Here is a 19,755-nt window from a genome sequence, read left to right on the forward strand (position 1 = left end):
AAACCACAAAAGTCAGAAAGCACTGGGATCACATATTTAAATTGCTAAAAGAAAAAAAACACTGTCAACCAAGAATTATATATCTGGTTAGAACTATCCTTTAAAAGTGAAGAAGAAATTAAGACATTGCCATATAAACAAGAGCTGGAGTTAATCATCAATACACTTGCTCTAGAATAAAAATCAACAAAGTGACCTATAGGCTGAAATTAAAAGAGACACTATACAGTAATTCTAACCCATGCAAAGAAATGAAGAATACCGATAAAGACAACTGATTAAGTAAATACACAAGACAGCAATATTGTATTTTTTATTTGTAATTCCTCTTTTCTTCCTTAAACAAATTACAAAACAATAATTACAGGTCTACATTAATAGACACACAATGTACAAGATGTAATTTGTAAAAAAAAAAAGGGGGGGGAATGGAGCTGTATAGGAATAGAGATTTTAAATACAACTGAAGCAAAGTTAGTATAAATTGAAAGTAGAATGTTATAAATTTAAGAAGTTAATTGTAGTCACCAGGGTGACAAGTAACAAAGTATATAAAAAATGCATAGAATATGAAAGATGAGAGAATTAAAATAAATCACTTAAAAAATCAATGTAATATAAAACAAAGTAGCAATGGAGAACTTAAGGAACAAAAAGATAAGATGTACAGAAAATAAATAGTGAAGTGGGAGAAGTCCTTTCTCATCAGGAATTATTTTAAACGTAAATGGAATTATCCAATTAAAAGGCAGAAGTTTACAAAATGGATTTAAAAAACATGATTTAAAACATGATCTAACTATATGCTGTCTTCAAGAGATTCACTTTAAACTCAAAGTGGAAAAAAATGAGAGGATAGAAAACGATATTCCATACAAATAGAAACCAAAGGAGAGCTGGTGTGGCTATACTAATAAAGACAAAATAGTAAGTCAACAACTGTTACAAGAGAAAAAAAGGACACTACGTAGTCATAAAAACGGTCAATCCCTCAAGAATATGTAAGTTATAAACACATATGCACCAAATAATGAAGCCGAAAATATATGAAGCAAAAATTGATGAAACTGAAGGGAGAAATAGACATGCAATGGCACTGAAGGGAAAAATAGACAGCTCTACAGTAATGGCTAGAGACTACAATATCCCACTTTCTATAATGAACAGAACAACGAGGCAGAAGATGAATAAGAAAATAGGAGACTTGAACAATATTACATACCCATTAGAACTAACAGACATATTAGAACACTATACCTAAGAGCAGGAGAACACACATTCTTCTCAAAATATACACATCATTTGCAAAACAGACATCATTCTCCAGCATATAACTTACGTTAGGTCTTAAAACACATCTTAATACATTTAAAAAGATTAAAATCATAAAAACTGTATTCTCTGACCATAATGGAATAAAATTAGAATTAAATTACAGCAACAAAAGGAAACTTAGAAAATTCACAAATATGTGGAAATTAAGCAACACATGCTTAAAAAACCAACTGATCAAAGAAGTCATGATGGAATTTTAAAAAATACTCTGTGAAGTTCTAGAGACGGCAATTTGGCAAGAAAATAAAAATCATCCAAATTGGCATGCGTCCTATTTGGGAGACCACCTCAGGGATACTGTGGATACCTGATCATGGCATTGTACATCAGAAGCTAAACATTAATGAATGCCAACTATAATTTTATATATATAATGTGATGGTTCAGTGTGAGGTCGGAGGGATAGTGGATGGGGGGAGGGGGGTTCACAGTATGAGGGATATAAATGATGAACGTCTAAGTATTACCTTGTTTTGTACACCTGAAACTAATAAATAAATTAATTAATAAAAAAAAAAAAAGTAAAAAAAAAAAAAAAAAAAAAAAATCATCCAAATTGGAAGGGAAGAAGTAAAACAATCTTTGTTCAGAAACAACATGATTTTATATAAACAAAATCCTAAGGAATACACAAAATAAACTATTAGAATTAATAAACATTCAGATAGGTGGAAACAATCAAAGTATGCTTCGACAGATAACTTGATAAAGAAGATGTGGTATATATACACAATGGAATACTACTCTGTCATAAGAAAAGATGAAATAGTGCAATTTGCAACAACATGGATGGATCTTGAGAATATTATGCTAACCAAAATAAGTCAGACAGAAAAAGTCGAGAACCCTATGATTTCACTGATATGTGGGATATAACACTGAAAGCAACAAAGGAACTAGACAAACAAAGAAACAAAAACTCATAGACACAGACAACAGTTTAGTGGTTACAAGAAAGGGGGTCATATATATGGTAATGGAAGGAGAAGTGACTCTGGGTGGTGAACACATACACAATATATAGACGACACATTATAGAATGGTATAGTTGAAACCTATGTAGCTTTGTTGACCATTGTTACCCCAATAAATTTTAACAGAAAAAAGAAAAAAAAAAGATGCAACACACATCCTGACTGGTAGTACTACTATTAATCAACTATTATTTCTTGTTTATTTCCTTAAGCAAGTAACAGCAAAGCCCTGAAAATCAAAAGGACAGTGGTCTTGTTTTCAGAGGCAGCAAGGAATGGGTGATCTGGGGAGAATGTCCTACTCCACAGTCATGCTTATGAAGATGATGGCAGATATACAAGGAAAGGCAAAGCAGCTGAGGCCTTGGGGCTGGCTGGTATAAAGGAAGAGACAGCTTAGGAACTTACTGAATGTTGTAGGGCACAGTACTAGGATTGAGCACACCATACATAGTGAAGCCTTTATAGAGAGGGTTCCTGAAATCTGGTTTCCTCTGAACCAAGAAAGGCCACACAGAATGGGTTTTCTCACAGACTCTGTCAAAAAAAGAAAAACAAGGCAACAAATTAACAGCAGCAAGTAAGTAATCTCAACAGTTCTGCAGAACTTGATAATCAGCCAAATTTTACTAATAAGTAACTCAATTCAACACATAGTGATAGGACATGATAGAAAGAAAATAGAAATAAGTGGCTAATAAGAATTATTAGAATTATAAGAATAATGAATTATCTGGACTTGAATTTATCAGTTTTTTTAATGAATAAGAAGTTACAGACTTTGACACTGGAGAGCAGGAGATGCTAGGTAAAGCTGCTGTTGTGGAGTAGCTAAAGATCTTAGGAATGACAATACCATTTTCTGTGACTGTCTTCCCATTCAAATACTGTGACCTCTAAGGTCTCTTCCAAATCTGGAATTCTATGGACTGATCACCTTTCAATTTTTTTTAAATTGGAATTATGTTTAAAATTCTGCTAAGTTAAAGTAAAAACACAGCCTAGAGGGTGAATTTCTGGCTCTTTCGTATTTCATTTTATTTCAAGGCAACTTCTGTTTCTCTCAGAAGGTATAAGACAGAGAGAAAACGGTAATTTTTAAAAAAAAATTAAAGCTTAGTGGAGTGATAAGTGTTAATAAAGTTACATAGTTTTCAGGTGTACAATTCTGTCACACATCACCTATATATCACTTTGTGTGTTCACCACCCAAAGTGACTTCTCCTTCCATCAACATATTTTTGATCCATTTTACCCTCATCTACCACCCCACCAGACCCTCTGTGAATTACAAAACTATTGTCTGTGTTTATGAGTTTTTGTTTCTTCATTTGTTTGCTTGTTGCTTTCTTGTTTTCAGTTTTATATACCACATATCAGTAAAATCATATAGTTCTTGACTTTTTCCAACTGACATATTTTGCTTAGCATTGTAATCTCAGGATCCATCCATGTTGTCGCAACTGGCACTATTTCGTCTTTTCTCATGGCAGAATAGTATTGTGTATATATACCAAAACTTCTTTATCCTTGAACGTATCGAAGGACAGACACTTCAGTTGTTTCCCTGTCTTGGCCACCATAAATAAAGCTGCAATGAACATCTGAGCACATGTATCTTTAGGGATAAATGTTTTCAGATTTTGTCAGTAGATACCCAAGAGAGGGATTGCTGGATCATATGGTAATTCTATTTTTAATTTTTTGAGGCCTCTCTACACTGTCTTCCGTACCAGCTGCAACAATCTGCATTCCCACCAACAAAGTATCACGGTTCCTTTTCTCCACAGCCTCTCCAACACTTGTTATTATTTGTCTTGATGATACACTGGTGTGAGGTGGTATTTAAACTGGTATTTAAACTGGTGTGAGGTGGTATTTCAGTGTAGTTTTTATTTGCATTTCTCTGATGATTAGTGAATTGAGCATTTTTTCATATGTCTATTGGCCATTTGTATGTCCTCTTTGGAGAAATGTCTCTTCAGGCCTCTGTCCATTTTTCAACAGGATTGTTTGTTCTTTTCCTGGTGAGTTGCACGAGTTCCTTGTATATTTTGGATATTACCCCATATCGGAGGCATTGTTTGCAAACATCTGCTTTCGTTCAGTTGGTTGCCTCTTTATTTTCTCTATGGTTTCTTTTGCTGTGCAGAAGCTTTTTAGTTTGATATAGTCCCATTCATTTATTTTAGTTTTTATTTCCCTTGCCTTTCAAGTCAAATTCATAAAATCAACTTTGAATGCAAGGTCCTTAAGTTTAGTACCTATATTTTATATTCTCTAATTTGTTTGAAAATGTTGAGTAGGACAGGTATTAGATCCTACGTGAATGTTTGGTAGAAATCACTAGTAAAGCCACCTGGTCATAAACTTTTGCGTTGGAAAGGTTTCAGATGACTGCTTCAGTTTCTGTACTGTTGATTCTTCTATTTAGATTTTCAATACTTCATGATTCAGCCTAGGATGGCTATGTTTCTACGAACTTATCCATTTCTTCTAGGTTATTGAATTTCGTGGCATAAACCTTCATAATATTCTTGAATAATCTTTTTGTATTTCTTTGGCATCCGTGGTATCTTCCCCTCTTTCATTTCTGAATTTCTGTCTATTCTCTTTTTATCTTAGTGACCCTGCCAAGGGTTTGTCAATTTTATTAATCTTTTCAAGAACCAGCTCTCTGTCACAATTTTTTCTATTACCTTTTGGTTCTCTATTTCATTTAGTTCTGCTCTGATTTTTATTATTTAGGTTATTCTGCTGACTTTGGATTTCATTTTTTCTTTTTCTAGTTCTTCACGGTGTAACATGAGGTCATTTATCTGGGATTTTTTTGTTTCTTGAGAAATGCCTGTAATGATATAAATTTCCCTCTTAAAACTGCTTTTGCTGCATACCAAAAATTTTGGTAGGATGTATTTTCATTCTCATTTGTTTCTATGTATCTTTTGATCTCTCCTCTTATTTCTTCATTGATGTGGTCCTTCTTTAAAGGGATGATGTTTAATCTCCACATATTTATGATTTCTCCTGCTTTCTTTTTTCAGTTGATATCCAATTTCAAACCCTTGTGATCAGAGAACATGCTTGGGATGATTTCAGGCTTCTTAAATTTGCTAAGTCTGATTTGATGTCCCAATATATGGTCTATCCTTGAGAATGTTCCATGTACACTAGAAAAGAATGTATACTCTGATGTTCAAGGATGAAGGGCTCTATAAATGTCAATTAGGTCCATTATATCACATGTGTCATTTAGGGCTGCTATTTCGTTATTTATTTTCTGTTTGGATGACCCACCCATAGTTGTCAATGATGTATTTAAGTACCTTAGTATAATTGTGTTTTGGTCAATTTCTCCCTTTAGTTCTGTTAGTAGTTGCTTGGCATATTTCGGTGGTCCCTGTTGGGGGCATAAATATTGATGTCTGTTACGTCTTCTTGTTGTATAGTCCCCTTTACCATTATGAAATGTCCATCTTTGTCTCGTTATCTTTTTCACCCTGAAGTCTGTATCATCTGGTATCAGTATGGTACACCTGATTTTCTCTGGATACCATTTGCTTGGAGTGTCAATTTCCACCCTTTCACTTTGAGTCTATGCTTGTCCTTGTAGCTGAGATGTGTCTCATGGAGACAGTATATGGTTGGGATTAGTTTTTTGATCCAATCTGCTACTCTGTGCCTTTTTATTGGTGAGTTTATGTAAATGAAATGTAAATGAATTTACATTTAGGGTGATTATTGATATGTGAGAATTTCCTATAACCAATCTTTCGTTTTCTCGCACGACTGTGTCTCCATTGTTTCTTTGCCTTCTTGTTACTGTCTACTATTTCAGTGTGGTGTTATTCTATGATTTTTCCCTCTATTTCTCCTTTTTTTTATATATTTCAGTTCTGGATTTTTTTTTTTTTTGAGTGCTTACCATTAAGTTCCCGCAAACAAAAGTTTCACATTTAGAATATTTTAATTTCTTCAGCATACGTACTTTCTCCATTCCCCTGTGCTGGTTCAGACCTTTACTTTCTCCCCTTTTATATTTTTGTTGTCACAAATTATCCCTATTTATGCTGTGAGTTGACCTCTGCACTGCATTAGCAAGTTACTTTTTTATCCTCCTTTTTCTTAAGTGCTTTCTTTTTCTTCTTACCCTGACTGATGTGTTTAATTGTACTGTGTCTTATTTGGTGTGTGGGTTGCCAGTTCCTACTGTCCAGTCTGTCTGTTTGTAATATTATTTTGTATTCTTTTACTTTGTATTCTTTTGCTTTTTTTTTTCACGTCGAATAGCCTCCTTCAGTATTTCTTGTAGTGCAAGTCGTGTCTTAGAAAATTCCCATAGCTCTTGTACGTCTGGAAAGGTCTTTATTCCTCATTCATATCTGAAGGATATCTTTATTGGATATGTTATTCTTGGCTCATAATTTCTCTTTCAATAATTTGAATATTTGATTCCACTCCCTCCTGGCTTGTAGAGTTTCTGCTGAAAAATCTGATGATAATCTAATGGGATTTCCTTTTCAAGGTACCATCTCCTTTTCTCTGGATGACTTGAGAATTCTTTCTTTGTTGTTAATTTTTGACAGCTTCAAAACAATGTGCCTTGGAGAAGGCCTGTTGGGATTGAGGTAATTAGGTGTTCTATTTGCTTCTCGGATTCGAGGATCCAGTTCTTTCCACAAGTTTGGGAAGTTCTCATCAACTATTTGTTTCAATACACTCTCTGTTCCCTTCTCCCTTTCTTCTCCTTCTGGTATGCCCATTACTCTTATATTGCTCTTTCTGGTGTAGTCAGAAAGTTCTCATAGAGTTCTTTCATTTCCTTTAACTCTTAAGTCTCTCTTTTCTTCCATCTATGTCATTTCCAGATTTCTGTCTTCGATGTCACTGATTTTTTCCTTCATCTGGTGTACTCTATTACCTAAGCTGGCTGTTTCATTCTTCATTTCTTTTATTGAGTTCTTAGTCTCCAGAAATTCTGTTTGGTTCTGTTTTAAAATTTCAATCTCTTTGGTAAAATGTTTATTTTGTTCTTTGATTGTGTTTCTGAGTTCATTAAACTGCCTGTGTTTTCTTATATCTTGCTGAGTGTTTTTTTTCTTTCAGAATTGCCATCTTCAATTCTGTCATTGGTGGCACATATTAACATGTCTTTAAGTCATTTTTTGGAGACTTTTAATTTTCTTTTTGAGCTGCCTTGTCACCTTGATTATTCATGGCAATTAGTGCATTACTTTTCTCTTCCTAGACATTTACAGGAGTGGGTTCTGCAACAGGTTGATAGGAAGTGGTCTTAATCTTTTGTTTTCCAGTACGTGTTGGTAGAATGCTTTATTTTCTCTCCAACTGCAGCCTTTTATTCTCTCTCACACTGAAGTGTTATATTTTCTCTGCACTGTTCCGGGTTCTCACAGAATGGGCCGGGGGGTGGGACTCCTTGGATCGTGGGTTTCTCCTCTGTGAGCAGGTCACCTGGTTCTCAGGGCACCGCATCTATGCGGAATGTGGAGTACTTCCGAAGTTCAAAGCTCTTCCTGCATCAGTCTCAATGCCTGTGTTTCAGGGGCTCTGTTTACTTCTGTAGGGTTCCACCCAGATAGGTGGGGAAGGGGTGGGTTGGGTTGTGAAAAGTGGGTTTGAGCAATGGCAGTGAACACTAGTAAAGCCAATCCTGCACCCCAGCCTCCTCCCCTACGCTGGAACTAGTTGGGCAGCCAGTCCATGGCTGTGGGCTACAGTTCTGAGAACTGCAATTATTGTGTTCTTTTGATCTGACACTGCTACTGTTTTGCTTCTAGCACTGGACAGACGGGTGGGGAGAGCTCTGGGAGGGGGGTGGTTCGGCTAGGCTCTGTGCCTATGTCTTCCATCCTTTCCTTGGCTGTAAGGGCTTAAACCAGTTTTCACCTTTCTTTCCTCAGTCTTTGTTCCGAGTTCTCTGCCATGAGGGTGGGGTTCAAACGTGTCATATGCTGATGCCTCAGGCAGGACTGTGGACATAAGGGTAGCGCTAGCAGTCCAAATTCTTCCCTCTCTTGCGAATGCAGTAGCTCCAGAATGCAGGTGGCTCAGAGCTCCGAAATCCGATCTGCGTCCTGTGCAGTCATGTCTCTGTACTTCCTCTTTCCCTCCTCACCCGCTCGCCCAGTTTGCCCACCTTTAGATGATTTCAGTTCTACGTCTCTTAGTTTTGTCTGTCTGTTTTACAGGAAGTCCTTTGTGGAATTATAACTCTTCAATTTGTTGTAAATTCCAGGGAAGATTTCAAGAGGCTCACCTCAGACTGCCATTTCTATGATGTCATTTCCAAATGGTAACATATATTAGCAAATATTTGTAAGTTATCCTAGATGGGCAGCTACAGACTGCGATATTTATGTGCAACATTATTTCTCATACCTTAGTTGAGACCATGGAACCTTGCTCACCAAGCAAGGAAGTCCCTTAGTTAACACCTTAAAAATCATGGGTTGCAGTGGTCCCCAATGAAAGCTGCATATAACCATGCAGGGGAAGGTCATTTGGAACATACCGTCTCAAGGAAGACAACAAAGAGGAATGGCATAGGTGGCAGAACCTAAATTGTAGTCTTTTAACTTTTATAATCCTCAGACCATTCTGGTGTGGCCTAAAGCCCTGTATATCTGTCTTTCTCATTTGTTGTTGGTTAAAACAGAAAAAAAAATCTTGCAGAGATAAGGTAACTAACATTTATTATCTACTATGTTTCAAACACTGTTCCAGACTCTACCTAAAATACCTCATTAAATTTTATCCCTAAACCTCTGCCTCTTTTAAGTAATCACTATTTTAATACGTGTTAAAATGTTGAACTTTTGTACTTTTATATGGAGATTCAAATTTGATTGTGGAATGGGTCTAGGATATATTAGGCTATATCATTTTAAGAGGGTAGAAAAAGAAGATGGAAAAAATAATGGGTGTTATTTAATGCTAGAGAGAATGAATGTGTCTAAAAGCATTTAGGGAGAGGGTAAGAAAGATCTGGTTGCAAAAAGGAAGAGAAATATGTACAGAAGCTGCCAAGTGAGTACAAATGTTAAAGCATCAAGATCCATCACTGTTCTCTGTTTTGACAACAAAATGGAATCACAGAGAAGTGATGTCATCCAGGATACGTCATAAAGGGGCCTGAGAACTTCAGCTAACTGCTACTTATCCAACAGCTGTGAAATAAGAGTGCATTGTAAGACAGCTTCTTCCTTGTCTATCTCTTTAATTATAAAACATAGAATACTGCTCACAGCAACTTTATCGTGTCTACCTCAAGAAAAGTTTACACTTTGGATATTGTAGGGATGTTAGAGTTTAAATTGAATGAAAATTCAACCACCTACAGGAGCTGGGAAGATAATATTAGAAAAGGGCTGAGAATAAATTATAGGGGGTGATGAGACTGTGGAAAACACAAGGGAGTTTGCCTCATCCACTCTGAGAAGCTGCTATTCAGCTTTAGCTGATAATGGCCAAGAGAAAACACAGGTCCATTGTTGCCAGACCTCCTGATTTTTCAGGACAGTATCTTGGCACAATGGCTTTTCTATTTAGGACAAAATCCTAAAATAACTATATTTTTATGTGAAATATCCTGGTATTAAAATGTTGACAACTAATTCACAGTTTAAAAAAATACTCCACAGACTAAACATGCCTGTTGAGCCAGATTTGGCTTATGAGCTGCCATTTCATGCTCTCTAATACAAATGATGAAGGACTGCAGATAACGGCTACTCATATCTGCACAGTAACTGATTCTTTACAAAGTCCTTGCATATCCATTTTTTATCGGTTCCTCATGATTGCTCCAAAAAGTAGGTGTTATTATCCATATTTTACAGATGAGGAATCTGAGGTTCTGAGGAATCCCCATGCAAACAGTGAGTGCTTTACACCTCAAAAGTTCTTTTTTATAGTTGTTATCTCCTCCCCTGTCCTGAACTCCTCTCCCCAAATCAGGGTGGTGTACACATTCCTTTTGGACTGAGCCCCTCTCCCTATTTAGTGTTTTGTCACAAACTGTATTCACCTCAGAGCTTCCCGATCCTTCTGGCAGTTTCCAAGGAAGTTCCCAAACTGGCAAGAAAAAACATGGTCATGGATCTCCAGCAGGAAAATTTCATTAAACTCAAAGGCACAGGGAAATTGTTCCATTAATTGCCAGATACAGTCTAGGAACTGGGTGAAGACAGGGGATACTTCTTTAGAGTCCCCATCCAGATGGCCACACCTGAGAGATGCAAATAAAGGTAAAGAAAGACAACAGCTCACATCTGGGATTACACTGTTTGGAATAGGCTACAACGAGGTCACCTTTTTTCTCTGTTGTCACTGGCAAGTAAACACCTCATGCCAAAATGCCACCCAGAATCTCAAAGCTTGTTAATCCCAACACATCTCTTAGCTACTGGTATCCTTCACTATCACCCAGATTGTAAGCCCTTTGGTCATCTATTCTATTTCCTCCTACACCCTCTACCCTCTTTACAACAGAACTTTCTCTAGTGATAGAAATGTTCCATATCTCTGTTGTCCAATATGGTAGTCACTAACTACTAAGCACTTGAAATGTGGCTAGTGTGACTGAGGATCTGAATTTTTAACTGCAGTATTTAATTATAATTAATTTAAACTTAAACAGCCACGTTTAACTCTTGTGAGTCAGGACCATACTTCCATTGTTTACTGTACAGTTCTTGACATGAAATAGGTATTTAATAAACATTTATTAAATGAATGAACAAACTCATACTAGAACTGTTTAATGTTTCCTCCCACATGATGCCCTATTTACCAACTCTACCATCCACTGGAAACCATACTCCATTGGAAACCACATTCCACTGGAAATAAACACAATATCTTTAGCCTCTACATGGTATGTTCTAATTTCTGATTTAACTGAAATATGCCTCACCAAGGACATCACCTCTTCCTGGGGCCCAAATCAAATAGAGAATGCTCATCATTCCACTCTCCACATATCATAATCCTAAAACAAGGCAGAGGTGGGATCAGCTTTCTCCTTGCTCCTACCACTGCTTTCTACTATTCTTTTCATTCTTAAAAATACTTCAATTATGAGTCATGCTGTTTAGCTTATACTCTCTTCCCCTTCCTCTAGAAGTCTCTGGGTCACTTCCTCATGTTTTCTGAGGAATCTGACTCCTATCTTAAGCCTTATCTTTGGGATCCATGCAGATGACTTGCACTGGCTTAACAGGTTCCTCAACTAACTCAAATCCAATTCTCTTCACTGCTCTTTACCTCTACTCCACTATCATCCTCCCATATCCATGGCCATAGGCTGGATCTTAAATTACATAGAGGTTCATACTGCACTTAAAATTTTTAATCTCAATATCCTACTCTGACCACCATATATTTCCAAAGGCTGCTTATCTTACCTTTCCAGCCCTTATCTCTGAACCTCTCAGCCTGCCAGATTCCTATTGGCTTCCCTTTCGTCCTTATTATCCAGCCTATACTCTTTGGTCTGCCCTATCAACTACTATTCTCTTGCCATTTTCTTCAACTTTCTGGTCTTTCTTTAATTACTCACCTTCAAAATCCAGCTATAGATAAGCCTAAAGTACAATGTTCTCTGCTCACAGGTCCTGACTGATGAATGCTACATGAAAATATCATGGAAGCATGCAAACTGATGCCATTTAAAATTAAGTCTCCATAATCATCTAGAAATTGCTCCCAAATAATCTTCATGTATGTCCTTAACACCACTTTCCCATCAAACTTATAGCTCTTGCAAATTTTAAGCTATCTTCTCAAAACCCTAACCTATTTCACACTGGTGTCTATAGTACCACTGGAAAAAAAACAAGCTCTCAAGTAAAAATACCTAACTTCTGCCTCTGACATTTGCACACTTATTTCCTTCATTGCCTGTCATTCCACCCAGTCTCCATGGAAGATGTGTTCTTAATTATAGCTAATGCTAACCTTTTCAATTGAATTTTAGCTTTTACTCCCCCTTGTCTCCTCAGGAATCTTATTCTACCAAACACCCACTGTCTCTTTCAAGTCTTCAACCTTATATTCTTTAATGTTCTAAAATGCCACCAATCTCAGGAAGCCTTCGTTGCCCCAGAATGGGTTAGGTGCTTTTGTTTATATTTACCTTTTTGTCTTACCATTTATCATACTATACTATCATCAATTTTCTTTTCTGTAGAAGAGACAGAAACCATATCTGATTCAACATAATCTCCTTAAAACCTGGCATACAGCCTGGCCCAAAGCTTGTTGATGAAGGACGAATAAATGGATAGACCCAAAAGGCTAGAGAGTGACAATCAAATGAAATTAAATGGATACACACCAATGAAGAAGAATACAACCTGAACTGTAACTTCCCTGAGGGTAAAACATTGTATGTGCCTTTTGTAAACCGCTCAGTGTCTTGATACGGTATGCAGCATACTGTTAAATATTTGGTCAATATTTGTTGATTGTTATAACATAGGTAAAGCCTCAGTGAGGCTGTTTTGCTTATAGCAGACATTACATGAATGTTAAGACATTGCACCACCCTTTCCTTACTAAAGAAGAGAAATCTGCAAATCTGCTCCTGTCTTTTTTCATATAAAAGGTTAAAAGGCGCACTGTCTTAGATGTTATTCCCTCTGCCTGAATGAACTCCTCATCCCACTGTTTTGTCTAGCAAACTCCTATTCATCCCCCCAAAATTCATCTGTAATGCTGCCTATTCCTGGACACCTATCCTGAATTCTTCAAGCAGAGTTAAGTACTTTTTCTTCTGTGACCCATGATACCTTGTTCTTTCCTGAAATATTTAACAATTTGATATAATTATTTGCACACTTTGAAGGCAGAGATAATATTCTAGTCACCTATTCAGCCTCAGTATCCTAGCATAGTGTCTGGAATACTTGTTTCTTGATGAAAAGGGATTTACGCCATGTTCAACTTTCTGCTCCTTCATATGCCAGAACATACTGGATTTTGATAAACCTCAAGCTAATGACCTTTCATTAGACTCCTCCTTTAAAATGAGGATATTTTTACCTTTGGGAGAACTTGTGGCCCATGGATATCCATTCCTTCTCTATCAGGATCTTCATGTTTTACACAAAAATAAAAGTTTGCATTAGGAGAATCATAAAATGAATTAGTTATAAATATAAAAATATCAAAACACTTTTTTCATGAAACAGATTTTGTACAAGTTTGGGTGGACTGATAATAAATAAAGTAAATTTCCCAAATGATAACTAAGTAAGTAACTTGGATTTCCTTTAAAGGCCTGCACAGGCTGCTTTCAAAATTCAAATGCTCTCAGAAGAAATTATTCTGGATTTGTACCCAGTGTCACATTTCTTTTGGCTTTTACACGATGTGTGACAAGCCATTTGATCTACAACTAAAAGAAATACTGATAAACACAATATTAAATTCAACTGATGAAGAAAACAGGACTTCAAAATCAGTATTCAGATATGTACCAAGAACAAATCTTGGCACAAACGTATTTGCAATCATTTAAAAAATTTTTTTCCAAAAAATGAGGATTAACTCCAATGTGAGTTTTGTTTCTTAGGAAGATCAACTAAGAAGCCTTGGATTCAACACCAGAATACAATCATGAGTCTGACATCCAAACAGCTGACATGTTGAAGATGATGAACCCAACAGACAGTCTATTTAACAGTCCTCCAGTCAAACTTTTTGAGTCACTCGTAGCCCTTACAGCAGTGTATTACATTTATTACATATAACTTACCTTCTGATAGGTAAGATACTATGCTGAATGTACAACAAAAAGTATACGAGGTGTGATCCAACAATATGGTAAATGTTTAAATTTTAAAAATTACTACAGTAAAAGACACATAGCCATTAATTCCCCTTGCTTCGAACACACGTATCCCATCGTTCCTGCAACTTTCCAAAGAGGTTCTGGAAGTCCTCCTTCATGAGGGTCTTTAGTTACGCTGTTGTGGCTGCCTCGATGTCCTGAATTGATTCAAAACGTTTACCTTTCATGGTCATTTTGACATTGGGAAAGAGCCATAAGCTGCACGGTGCCAGATTCAGTGAATAAGGTGGATGAGGACAAACCATAATGTTTTTATTTGACAGAAATTGCTGTACCAGAAGCGATGTGTGACACGGAGCATTGTCACGATGGAGGATGATTTATGGCACACTTTAAAACACACCTTCTCTCAACTGTAGCTCACACCCAACTGACTACACCGAACAAGTTGAAACTTATCACACACTGTAACTAAGGTTTGACGGGCCACTTTCCATATTAAAGATCTCTGTCTTTCCATTGGATGGCACTCGGCAGCAGAATTCACCATATTTGTTGATCACAATGGAAAGGTTCCGTGTCAAATAAAAGGTTCTGTCAAACAAAAACATTACAGTGTGTCCTCATCCACCTTATTCATTGGATCTGGCACCATGCAACTTCTGGCTCTTCCCCAAAGTCAAATGACAGCACAACTAAAGACTCTCACAAAAGACAACTCCCAGAACTGCTTCAGAAAGTGGCAAGAACAATGGAGTAAGTGTGTTTGAAGCGAGGGGACATATTTTGAGGGAGATTAATGGAAATGTGTCATTTACTGTAATAATTTTTTTTATTTAAACATTCAATGTATTGTTTGATCAAACCTCATATATAGTGCAAATGCCTAATTTAGTAGAAAAAAAGCTAAATTGAAAAACAGCTATTTTTGTAGATTTGGAACTCCTTGTACAAAACAAGTTGGTTGAGCATTCTTTTTGATTAATCCACAATCTGTCACTCATGCAAAGTAAAATACAATTGCTTGCTCTCTTACCATGAGACCTTTGAATGTCCTATAAAACGGATCTAGGAGGATGCTGGCCACAGAGCAGACTTGTGCTGTGCGGTCCCACCCATCAGAACAGTGAACTAAGACACTGGCCTTTTCTACCTTCACTGCCTGTGAAGACAAGAAGCAAAAAGTAGCATAAACAACTTTTGTATAGTATGCTGGGTTAATAAATAGGGTCACAAAATACTATCTCTACAGCACAGAGAATCTGGTTTTACTGGGCTACATTAATTTCTTCTCATAATATGACATCCTCTATGGGGAATGAAAAAGAAAATAAAGGAGTGCAATAGAAGAAGGAGAGATTATCTAACAGGTATAGAAAATCAAAACCAATATATAATTCAGGGTAAAAAGAAAAACAAGGGAGTTCTAAGTTTACAAAACTTCTAAAGTAGACAGGATCAATTCTCAGAGAGAGGAGTAGGCAAGAGGAAGAATACATGCCCCCAAACACGGATAGGACGGTTCTGCATTCCAGTCCCAGATCTAACAATGATTTCTTCTGGAGTCTTTAGACATTTAGTCTTACTAATATAAATCCTTCCGACTTAAGATGGAGAGGTTTACCTGTCTTAGGTCAGTTTCTGTACAATCAGAATGATGTAAACATGTGGGCAGTTACTCAATCTGGGCAATTTTGGCAATGATAGATATTGAGCATTCACTTATTTATTCTAACAATTATGTACCTCTCTGTGCCTAGTATGTGCTAGGTATTAGAGATACAAAGACGAGACTTAGTTTCTGCCATAAAAGAAATCACAAACTAGGGTAACCAAATGTAAATAAATAAATACAATATAGTGCAAAAACTGCTATTATAGAGTAATGTATAGTAACTTTATCCTGTAGCATCCAGGGAAGCTTGAGCCTTGAAGAAAGAGCAGCATTTCATCAGGTGAGGAAAAAGAAGGAAATTTACGAGGTCTGACAATTAAGTTTGCGAACTTGCTGCAATGATGTTGCTAACCTTTTTTGATAGCAGAGGGATTATTCACTATGAATTGTACCAAGTGGACAAACAGTCAACCAAGTTTACCACTTGGAAGTGATGAAAAGCCTGTGTGAAACAGTTATTAGACGACCTGAACTTTTCACCAACAATTTATGGCTCTTGGATCACAACAATGCACCAGCTCACACAGCACTGTTTGTAAGGGAGTTTTTAGCCAGTAAACAGATAAGTGTACTGAAACACCCTCCCTACTCACCTGATCTGGCCCCCAATGACTTCTTTCTTAAATAGTGAAAGGAAGACATTTTGATGACATTCAGGACATCAAGTGTAATACGACGACAGCTCTGATGGCCAGTCCAGAAAGAGTTCCAAAATTGCTTTGAAGGGCGGACTAGGTGCCTGCATTGGTGCATAGCTTCCCAAAGGGAGTACTTCAAAGGTGACCATAGTGATATTCAGTAATGAGGTATATAGCACTTTTTCTAGGAGGAGTTCACAAACTTAATTGTCCGACCTCGTATTCACTCATTCATTTATCCAACCACCTAGCCAATAATTACTGAGTGACTATATAAGAAACACTATGGTATGCACTGGGGATACAAAGGAGACAAACACTTACATGAACAACCACAAACCAATCACCACTAAAACAGTAAGAGTCCATACCAGCTACAACAAAGGCACAAAATAACCAAAGAAGAGGAGACAACTAAAGTGGGCTTGTCAGATGAGTAGGCATTTGTCAGACAGATGAGGAAAGAACATTCCAGACAGGGGCTCAAGACGAGAGCATGCAGAAATGCAAGAAGGTATGATATAGTTGAGGAACTCTTAAGTACCTTGGTAATGGTTGAGGCTAGGCTAGGATTGAGGAGAGACAGGCCTGCCCAGAAGGGCCAGGGTCAGAACAACAAGTGTGCATTTTATTTGGTGGCAACAGAGAGTCACTGAACTGTTAAAAGCAGAGGAGTGCCTTGATAAGATGTTCTCACTGTGGTGGCAGTTACGGAGAAGACTTGAATTTGGATGCAGGAAGAACAGTCACAGAGCTACTAAAATTGTAAAAGGCTATGAGGGCCTGAACTTAAGTAGTAGTAGTGAGGTTGAAAAGGAGAAGAGTGATGCTAAGAATGAAAAAGGATACGGGATGAAGGAGAAGAGCCGAACATGACTATGAAAAGTGTGGCTTAATAACTTGGTGGATGACAGCACCGTTAATGTGAATAGTGAACACAGAAGAAGAAACAAGTTCTAGTTGGTTTGGGGAGTAGGTAAGAAGATTTCAGTTTGGGCCATGGTGAGTGTGAGCCAGTTGAGGGACATCCAATGGAGAACTCAGTGGACAACTGGATATGTGAGTTGGAAGTCCAGGAGAGGGAGGAAACTGGGCCAGAGTGTAGATTTGACTACTATATGAATAGAGATGATAGTGGAAACTGGGTATGGCTAGTGCTGTCCAAGCAGAGACCAAAGCAAGAAATGGAAAAACCTGAAGAAGCAGTGATTTTTAAAGGGAAAATACGGGGGGGGAGTGATATTATGGGATTCAGGCTGTGAAGACGTAGCCTGAAAGGTACAAAGAGGAGGGTTAAAACCACGACTACAAAAATGGTTCAAAGATATAGGGATTAACAGCACCAAATGCAGGAAAGAGGTCAAAATAGAATAAAGAGTGACCCTTAGATTTAACAAGTCAAAGGCCATTAGTGACTTCAGCAGGAGCCATAATAATGGTATGGAAATCTTATCACAGTGAACTGAAAAGTGAAGGTGGATGAGGAAGTGTTCATAGGGAAGGTCAACTACTTTCAAGAAAGCTCTACCCAAGAAAAAAGAGGACAACAGCTAGAAGAGGATAAGAAAAGCTATTTTTCTTTAGGAATGAGAAAGTATTTGAGCGTATTTCTGAGAGATGAAGCCAGTTGAAAGGAATAGATTGAAAATGTGGAGTACGAGGTTCCTTGAAGGAAGAGAGGATGGGATTTAGAATACAGATAGAGGGATTAGTCTTACACAGAACATGGGGCACCATTTCCTCTGAGGTAGCAAGGAAGGAGACAAAAAAAATAGCCAGTAAGGATATTAGTAGTAGTAGATGAGAGATGACCTTGATTTTTCCATTAAGAAGGATACATTCTTGGATATGTATTTATAGACAGAGGAGTAACAGTAGTGTAGCTAGCTTGAAAGCAAGGCACAAATTAGGAATAGCTGCTTGGTGGAACAGGACAGGGACCCAACCGGGACACACAAAATGACTATTAAGTGGCCCTAAGACTACATAACTACAACTAAGATTACGGACGACAAACCTGTGATAGTACCAATTAACATGGCTATGGGATTTATTTCTTTGTAGCAATGTTTAGTAGTCAGGTGTAAGAGCAGAAAATGTAGAGAATAACTAGGATTACCAGGGCAGGTAGAGTGGAAGGATAAGGGGCAAGGTGGAATGGACGAAGTGCTATACCACCAGGTCTTGGCTAGATAGGGAAGAATGTGGGAAAAGGTGGAAAAAGAGAAGTTAAAAGTGTATAGGTAGGTCTCTATGGGACAGAAGAATAGGCTGGATGGAGTAGGAATGTGACAACTGGACTATAAAAGCTCAAAGAACTATCAGTGCAAAGTGTTTAATAAATTATATAAGGACATTCAAATCTCCTGGGATAGAAACAAGAATCAGGATGGAGAGGAAGGTAGTATCCCAAAGCTCTTAATGGAAAGAAGAGAGTAATTCGAGAGGTATAGAGGTACAGCTAAGTGAAACAGACCTGAAAGAAGAAAAGAGTTTTGTAAGAAACGAGGAGAATACTGAACCTGCCACGGGTCCTGTGATTCATGGGGTGGGAGAAAGTAAGTGACCTTTATAGAAGATACAAAAGAAGTGATATTCCTAGAAGGATAGCTAGCATGCAGGTAAGACAAGAGTTAGAGAGATTGGGAAAAATTTCTCAACCTTTTTAATTTCTCAGTTAACCAGATACCTCAGGTAGTATCAGAGTTCTGAAAGTAGCAACTACGCTTTCCTAAGGGCTCCAAATGGAATGAAAAGTCACTGATGGACAGGAAAAGATGCTCAACTTCACTAATGATTAAAGAAATGCATATTAAAACATGACAAAAATATATAATCTATCGTATTGGCAAAGATTAATAGGACTGATGATAACCATTACTGGCAATGTGGAGAAATTGGCATTGTTGGTAGACATGGATACTGCTGCAACCTATTTGAAAGACAACTTGGCCACGTCTAGTAAAGTTTCAAATATTCATACTCTTTGACACATAAAATCCACTCATAGGAATGTCCACACATACAAAGATATATGTGCAAGGGTATTTGGTGCAATAATGCCTACACTGGTGAAAAACTGGGAATAAGCGAATTACCCATTAACAGGGGACTAGAGTAAATTCACTTAATGGGATATGATACAGTCATTGAAAAGAATGAAGTAGTACTGACTGACCTGGAAAAAACGTTCATCATACATTAAGTATAAAAAGTCAGATGCAGAACAATATGAACAGTATAATACCATTTTTACAAAGTAGTAATCATATATATATATATATATATATATACACATATGTATACATACATACATAC

General features: G+C 37.2%; 1 protein-coding gene across 2 annotated transcripts in view; it reads right to left on the bottom strand.

Moving 5' to 3' along the window:
* The window catches only part of ASB12 (ankyrin repeat and SOCS box containing 12), a 182,235-nt gene that overhangs the window by 90,881 nt on the left and 71,599 nt on the right, over positions 1-19,755 (bottom strand). For both annotated transcript variants that reach the window (XM_081042042.1, XM_081042043.1), the window contains 4 exons: positions 15,161-15,286; positions 13,374-13,423; positions 10,357-10,557; positions 2,718-2,846 (listed from right to left, as the gene is read on the bottom strand). In XM_081042042.1, coding sequence (XP_080898168.1) covers positions 2,718-2,846; positions 10,357-10,557; positions 13,374-13,423; positions 15,161-15,286 — 506 coding nt within the window. The remainder of the gene's footprint in view (positions 1-2,717; positions 2,847-10,356; positions 10,558-13,373; positions 13,424-15,160; positions 15,287-19,755) is intronic.

Source organism: Rhinolophus hipposideros, assembly GCF_964194185.1.
Source record: "Rhinolophus hipposideros genome assembly, chromosome: X".
Taxonomy (NCBI): Eukaryota; Metazoa; Chordata; class Mammalia; order Chiroptera; family Rhinolophidae; genus Rhinolophus; species Rhinolophus hipposideros.